Genomic DNA, 8,168 nt, shown 5'->3' with positions numbered 1-8,168 from the left:
TCACAAAATTTATTGTATGGCCCTAGAGCATGGTCCTAAAGATGCCTACTAAGTTGTGTCTGTGTGCAAAGTCGTTGTTGAGATACAGCCTCACTTCCTGTTTGGTGGCATCACAGTCAGATTCACTGGCACATTACAGCCCAACCATTTGGAGTAATCAAAATTGGTTTGATAAGTTTTGTGAGGCTCACTCTGAATTTCGTGATGATTGGATAAAATTTGTAGAAGGAGTATCAAAAAAAAAACAAAAAACAGTTTTTTAAAAAATCCAAGATGGCAGAGACTCTAGTTAGGCAGAAATTGATGTATATAGGGTGTGTTGAACTTGTCCCGACCCAGGAAATCCAGGGATGCCTAGCTTTTAAATTTTGGGCAGATGGTTCAAAAGTTATGACCATAAACCTTCTTCCAAATTAGGGCAAAATTTGACCTGATGGTGGCACTAGATCATTGGCAGCACTTGGCCAAAATTTGGTCAAGTGCTTGGTCCCCTAATGATAAGAAAAGGTAGAATAACAATAGGGTGCGTATACACCCTCAGTGCTTGGTCCACTAAATAACCTCATGGAGAAGCTTTTATTTAGGATGACATCAGCTAAACTGGACCAAATTTGTCAAATCCTCAAAAACATTCATCATTCAACTTCAGTAGCCTCTTTATCCTACAGAGTCCCTGACTCAGGGTGGCAGTTTATCCTGTCCCACAAACACTAGACGTTATGCAGGAATACACCCTGGATATGATGCCAGTCTATCAAATGGAACCATGCACACATACATTTGCAAGCTCTTTCACAGTTAGGGCAATTTTGAGTAGCCAATCCACCCACCAGCATGTTTTTGGGTAGTGGGTAAAAACCAGGAAATCTGGCAGAAACCCACACAAACATGAGAAGAACAAGCACTAACCTGAGCTCAGGATCAAACCAAGGATCAGTGAGGTGGAATCACTAAACACTGCAGCGCCTATAACACCCAATTCAAACTTCAATAATTAATAAAATAAGTCAGCCTACACATATTGTTCATGTTTTCTGTTGGTGGAAAATCATAGGAATTCAAAGTTTCATGCGTCCAATAAATAGCCAGAATAATATTGTACAAATAGAAATTAGCCTAATATTTAATTAATTCATTCATCTTCAGTAACTGGTTTATCCTGGTCAGGGTCACATGAATCTGTGGCCAATTTTTAAAATAGTTTTAGAGTAAAAGTGATCGCTGGTTATATGCATTTATATTTATATGAATAAATACACACAAACAAAGATGACACAGCAACAGTTCCAGTGCTTAAAATGTAATGTTTCAGTACATGCTAATTCATAGAGCCATATAAAACCAAAAAATAAAATAAATAAATAAATAAAAATAAATAAATAAATAAATAAAAAGATTTATGCTTCATCTCTTTTATGGCCAATTTTTAATATTGTGTTTATGTGTGAGATGGATCTAGATAATAAGTTGTGGCTCTATGTTGTATAGATGTGAAAACATTCGTGAGCACTCTATTTATGCAATATGACATATCCATTCTTGAAAGTTTAGGCTTTTAATAATATTTAAATAGACTTATAGGAATATGTAAATTACCTGTTGTTCAGTGGCACATGTGAAATACATAAATGCCCCATTAAAATAAATTGAGGCAGCAATCAAAAATCCATTTTAGTGGCAATAATATGAAAATTTTATTTAGAATTTTATTTATTTAAAGCATTATTTTTTTGAAAGTAGCTTTAAAAAAAGATATTAGGATGCTTCAGTCAGGTGTAATAAGGTGTAAGTGCAATTAAGACTGGAGCTAATGTAACAGAGTGGTTATTATTATTATTATTATTATTATTATTATTATTATTGTTATTATTATTATTATTATTATTGTTTAGAGTGAATTCCCGGTATGCTTTACTTAAATCCTGTGTGTCGTCTTCCGGTGTGTGTCAGTTGATATTTCACCAGTTTTTGCAACCTGTTTTACACAACAGGGACAATGGGCTGAACATAACCTGAATGTGACGACCTTCTGTGCGCGAGCTTCACCTTACCGACTTGTTTCCGGTTTGAACGTTCACCTTCATTAACAAACTCCAAACGATTTTGTTGTACATCATCATTTCGGTGATGTTTCACACTCGCTGCCTGAGGTCCTGCGCTTTCTGTTTCTCTTTCCTCAGAATTCTTCGGTAGGAATTTCTCCGGTGTGAATCTCACACACAGGTAAACACACCCTAGCGGTGTATGGTTTTGCGTAATTACAACTGTATTTGGTTTTGTGTTGTATGTCCAGAAAGTGAAATTTCGACTCGTATAACTTTCCTTACATTGCACATCTCACTTTTTGCCTATAAATACTAAGTATTAACAGTGCACAAGATGGTGATAGTAAAGTGGAGAGCACTTCACACTCTGATTAGGAGTAACAGTCTGCTGTACAGGAAAGTAGAGTGTGTAAACTGGGAATACAATGTTTCTACGTTTGGTGCACCTTTGTGTCATTTTGACTCTGTGCAGTGTGAGCTCTGGCTTCAGCTGCCGATGGATCAATCTTAGATTCAAGCAGCACCATGCAACATGTTTAGCACTGCTTAGAGAAATGGTGAGGCTTGTTTATCTATCTATCTATCTATCTATCTATTTATTCATTATTTCATTATCTACTATATCAGTGCACTATGTTTGTGGAAAATGTAACATTGGAGTACTCTTGTTTTTGTTCCTACAGGGAGAGGAAATCAGCGTCAATGCCTCCATCCCGGATAACTGGCATCACTGGTTCTTTAACCAAAGCTATTCTCAGGTTAATATATTAATGATGGTGTTCACATACAGAGATTGTTGTTCTGATTCTGTAATCTTGTGTGTACTCTTCATTCATCTTCATCTCTATCCTTCACCCTCAGCCAGAGAAACAGATCTGGTTCATCGTTCAGACTCTGGATGAGGTCTCTCGTTTATTGGAAGATTCAGACTCTGTCTCCTGGAACAAGGACAAGCTGGAAACTTTCTTACATATGCTGGATCTGCAGGCCAACGGACTACGCTCATGTGTGAGTGCTCCTTTTCTCAATGCGTTCTCTAAAGGTATCAGTCAGGTGTGGAATGAATATTGTACAGTAAAGTAGTGCTGTGGTTTATAGCCTGATGTTTGCTGAAATTAAAAAGAGTGATCCAAGTATAATGTACTTCTTTCTATAATCCTGGATTTCTTTTAAACACAGCTTGAGCACAAAATGAAAAAGAACAAAAGATTGCCCTTATACTTCAAACAACTAAGAGATCTCACCAAGAACGACAAGGTCAGCAATTTCATCAACTTCCCTTATTCACACACACTGTGACAGAGGCAGAAAGATGTTTAATGTAAAGGTGACTTGGTGTAGCTCTGATTGTAAAATATTGGGATTTAACTTTACAGCAGGAGAAGAACGAGGCATGGGAGTGGATCAGAAAAGAGCTGCTTCAACTCTTCGGGCTGTTGGACTTTTTCCCTGCTGTCTCTGTGAATCGTGCTGAAAATGACAACTAATAATCAGTTGAAATCTTGCAGTGGTGACCAGTAGCTTGTGAGTTCAAATCCCAGAACCACAATAGAAAAGCTGTTGGCTGTTGTGAAAGACTGTTAAAGGGGTCAAGTTGTATTAATTATTCAGTTTTGCTCTATTCATAGTACGCAAAATTAGCAGTGTATTTCTGTTTCATCCCACATTTTCAACTGTTACATGATGTTTACTCATGGTATTTATTTAATTTGAATGAAATCTGTTATTTAAAAATGTATCTGTCTTTTAAATGATAAAACTGTGATTATGTCTTAACTTTTTTGGGATTTATATTTTTTAAAAGTATGTATGTATTGTATGTATGTATGTATGTTTTTATTTATTATTTGTTTTTATATTATGTATGTCGTTATTCATGCATTATGCAGCTGGACTGTGAACATTTTTGAAATTTTTGAAGATGTTACAATTACACCGCTAGCAAATACCTCATAATAAAAATTATCTTTAAAACCAAAATGCCTCAGTCTTCTAAGTGTTATTCATTAATTACTAAATCCTGGACTTTATAATGATGCAGTTTAAAGTAGTTGTCCATAATAGCTTTATCTTCATAGTGACGTTCCCCAAAACACAAGAAACAACTAAGGAAGTTCTACATTAAAGACCATGATGCCAGGCCTGATGGAACTGTTAATAAAATGCAGAGGACTAACTAAGCTCAGTCTTATTGCTACAAACATTATGCTGACTTAGTAGACCATTTATGAACATTACAGTGCAATTGCTGTACAAAGCATGATATTTGCACCATAATGGTATTCTGCAGTGTATGTGTGTGTATCTGAAGTTATAGACTCTTGAGTTTGGCAGATATTTGATTAAATCAAGCCATTTCATTAAGAATATAATGACTCAGTTAAACTGGCACATGGTACTACACCTAGATTTCTGATGAGATGTGGAATTAGACAGGGTTGTCCAATAATTCTCCTCTTGTTTTACAGCTGTTCAGAAACTGCATAAATGATAGGTTTAACCACAACATTAACTTTTGGAAAATGAAATAGACTTAGGGGAAGTTAACATCACAATTTGAAAAATTTAAATAAGGAAAACCTTGATTAATCTAAAATGCTTCATGTAAATCTTTTTAATTATAAGACTCCGAAGTAAGAATAAGATATAGACAATTTGTGATAAATATTACATGAATATGAAAGAAACTTCTTCTGCTTTATAAACTTCACATATATCCTGTAAAATGTCTGTTAGAAAAAAATTAATGGGATTTGATATACTGTATTGTTGTAGTGTCTGTAAACTTGGAAAAAGACAGTTAATCAGTTATTCTTTAATTGCATTTATGTGAAAGTGTTTTGGATTGATATTGAACATTTCAAAAAGACCAAAAACTGGACAAAATACATCTGCAGGATCGTGACATTATTTGTAAAGGTTTTATTAAGACTGATGTGCAAAAAGACACGGGAGTAATCAAGGAGCCCCACAGTGAGTGGAGCAGCCCACTGGCTTTGGTGCCCAAGGCCGATGGGACTGTTTGGTTTTGTATGGCCTTTAGAAAAGTCACCCTGGTGTCCAGGTTTGACACATAACCCAACGCCTCGCATTGACAAGCTGGTCGATCAGTTAGTCGCGGCTCGCTTTAATTCGAGGGATATTGGCAGAGATACTGGTGCGGGGGTAGTAGGTAGCAGGCCGGATGGCTCCCCGGCCTGAGTCGGGTGGTGGGGGTATGTGGAAACGGGTGTGATCGAGCGTCGGTTTGTGAATGGAGGGCAGAGCCGGAGAAGGTGAGTGGTAAGGAATGCACACCTGCAGGGAATTCTACTAACGAGTGTTCTGTGTTGCAGTGACCTAGGACAAGGATAAAAAGGAGAGAGACAAGGGCCTTAAGAGAGAGATATCCAGCACAGAGCCACTTGTGTGCGTGCGTGTGTGTGCGCGCGCAAATAAAATAAGCCGCTGAAAGCGAAAGTTAAAAATTGGAGAATAAAACGCCTCTGAGTTGTTCCCAAGCCTGCCTCCTGCTTCCTCATTCCTGCCCGAACCTGTAAGGTTGCTACAGGTGCATAATGTGACACTTCCATTTCCTGTGGGTTGTCCATCAACAGCACAAATCTTAAGTGGATAATGTAGGGGTTCTGTGGGTATGATGAGCTTCATGACGGTATTGTGATCCATGAAATTTCCTGCTGCTCCAGAGTCGATCAGCACTGAGAGGTCAGAGACACGGTTTGAGTGTTTCATCTGTTCACTTGGCGTTAATGATTAGTGAGAGAAAAACTGAGATGGACTCACCGAGGGAATACATAAGGAGGTCGAGGTCCTCTCAGCAGACTGGGTTGGACCGGGGTTTTTTCACAGACAGTGTACTGTGCTACAAATTGATTGGCATGACTGCAATAGAAACACAGCATTTCCCTTCTTCATTTGTCACGTTCAGCGTTGCTTTGTCAGGTCTGCCCTAGCTGCATGGGTTCAGAGCGTACAATTACCAGTGTGGGACTCACCGTCCTCTTATGCACTTGGAGGATGCAGATGAGATGTTCCAGATGAACGGCTAGATCGATCAGGGAATCAAGAGGCATTTTGACATCATGGCAGGCCAGTTCAGGGAGCACTTCCTGATTGAGACCCTGGCGGAAACCATCTGCTTCCTGCAGCAAGAGCGCGGGACTCCAGTACCTGTTCAAGAGCATTTCTCCTCCCTTGTGTTACCATCAAGAGTCGTGATTGACAACTTTTTGGAACATTTCCATGAAGCGATCCTATGACAATAACAGTTTCCCTCCTTGACACCCTCTTGGCCAGGGAAGTACAGTGAGCACTGTAGCAGAAAGCTTTTGCACTGGGATGTTTCTCCTGCGTACTCATCACAGCGATAGATAAGCCAGCATGTTTAATCTGGCATCTAGCTCCACCAGATGTTGTTGGTGTTCTCCTACCAGCTTTCCCTGAGCTGCCATGATGTTGTGCCAGTTTGATTCTCCTGCCGCATCCATGGTGATGGTGAAGTAGTATGTCATGCGATAGAGTTGGATGAAAATGCAGTTTAGAATTTATTATCAAATGTGAAGCAAAATTCATAAACAGGAACTGGCAAAAGGTCAGGAAAGCCGCAAACAACAATTCAGTGGCAAAATCCAAGCATGTAAAAACCAGGAAACAAGACAAGATCAAAACTAGAATATCAGACACAGACACAGACACAGACACAGACACAGACACAGACACAGACACAGACTCAAAACGCTTGGTAGTTTCAGGTAAGTGTAGACTGAGTGTTACTTCACAATAAAGCAAAGTTCAGAGTCCATTTATATAGGCAGTGTGTGTAATTGGAAGCAGGTGCACATGATTAGTATTCAGGTGAGAGTGTATGTGCTGGTGGAGTGAGGTGCTGGGGATTGTAGTCTGTGGCGGCCTTGTTATAAGGCTGCAGTGTGTTCTGGGAAGTGGAGTTTCTGGTGGATTCCAGCCCTGGCATGAAATATATGTGAAGAATGTTTTACTTTCAGAAATTGGGGTCAAAATTAATCAATTATCCTTTGATAAATCTCTGGAATGATCACAAATGTGATTTAAGGAATTTATGTTTAAGGATGCGTCTGACTCTTGCTTGGAGAAATAGATAACCAATAAAACAATATAATTGGAGAAGTAAACAGTCACATATATTTTTGTACTGGGAATGAGGGGACATAAAAAGTAAAGTGGAATCATTTCGGACAGAAGTGTCATGTTTAAGAGATCAGGGATTATAGAAATGTATTGAAAAAAAAGGAAAAGGTCTTGAATACTTTTCTTGTTTAATTTGGTTTACCAATCCCACAAAAGAGTGCTGTTCAGAGGCATGCAATACCAGGGAAAGCTTTACAGTTCTTCAGAAACTGCATAAATGATAGGTTTAACCACAACATTAACTTTTGGAAAATGAAGTATGCTTATGGGAAGTTAACATCACAATTAAAAAAATTTTGTTAAGGAAATCCTTGGTTAATGTAACATGCTTCATGTAAATCTTTTTAATTATAAGATGGTGTAATAAAAAGAAGATATAGACAATTGTGACAAATATTAAATTAGTAATAAATGGTGAAGATTGGACAAAATTTGGAGGAGCATAGCAAAAATGGCAGTTAGATGAAAGCATTTTAAGGATGTTATTGTAACTTATGACCAGTAAGTGACACTGTCACAAAATTTGTTGTATAGCCCTAGAGCATGGTCCTAAAGATGCCTACTAAGTTGTGTCTGTGTGCAAAGTCGTTGTTGAGATACATCCTCACTTCTTGTTTGGTGGCATCACAGTCAGATTCATTGGCACATTACAGGCCAACCATTTGGAGTAATAAAAATTGGTTTGATAACTTTTGTGAGGCTCACTCTGAATTTGGTGATGATTGGATAAAATTTGTAGGAGGAGTAGCAAAGAAACAGTTTTTTAAAAAATCCAAGATGGCAGAGACTCTAGTTAGGCAGAAATTGATGTATATAGGGTGTGTTGAACTTGTCCCGACCCAGGAAATCCAGGGATGCCTAGCTTTTAAATTTTGGGCAGATGGTTCAAAAGTTATGACCATAAACCTTCTTCCAAATCAGGACAAAATTTGACCCTATTCATCATTCAACTTCAGT

At 38.1% G+C, this 8,168-nt stretch overlaps 1 protein-coding gene across 1 annotated transcript; it reads left to right on the top strand.

The window, feature by feature from the left end:
• The first annotated feature begins 2,302 nt into the window (after positions 1-2,302).
• LOC117598474 (interferon a3-like) lies at positions 2,303-3,779 on the top strand. Its single transcript, XM_034309116.2, has 5 exons — positions 2,303-2,602; positions 2,729-2,803; positions 2,907-3,053; positions 3,225-3,302; positions 3,422-3,779. The coding sequence occupies exons 1-5, from the start codon at positions 2,471-2,473 to the stop codon at positions 3,530-3,532; spliced, it is 543 nt and encodes a 180-aa protein (XP_034165007.2). The 5' UTR covers positions 2,303-2,470; the 3' UTR covers positions 3,533-3,779.
• Positions 3,780-8,168: the final 4,389 nt, after the last annotated feature.

The sequence above is a fragment of the Pangasianodon hypophthalmus genome, chromosome 12, assembly GCF_027358585.1.
Source record: "Pangasianodon hypophthalmus isolate fPanHyp1 chromosome 12, fPanHyp1.pri, whole genome shotgun sequence".
In the NCBI taxonomy this organism is placed as follows: Eukaryota; Metazoa; Chordata; class Actinopteri; order Siluriformes; family Pangasiidae; genus Pangasianodon; species Pangasianodon hypophthalmus.
Note: the sequence above shows the minus strand (reverse complement) of the source record. Positions and strands in the feature narration are given on the sequence as shown.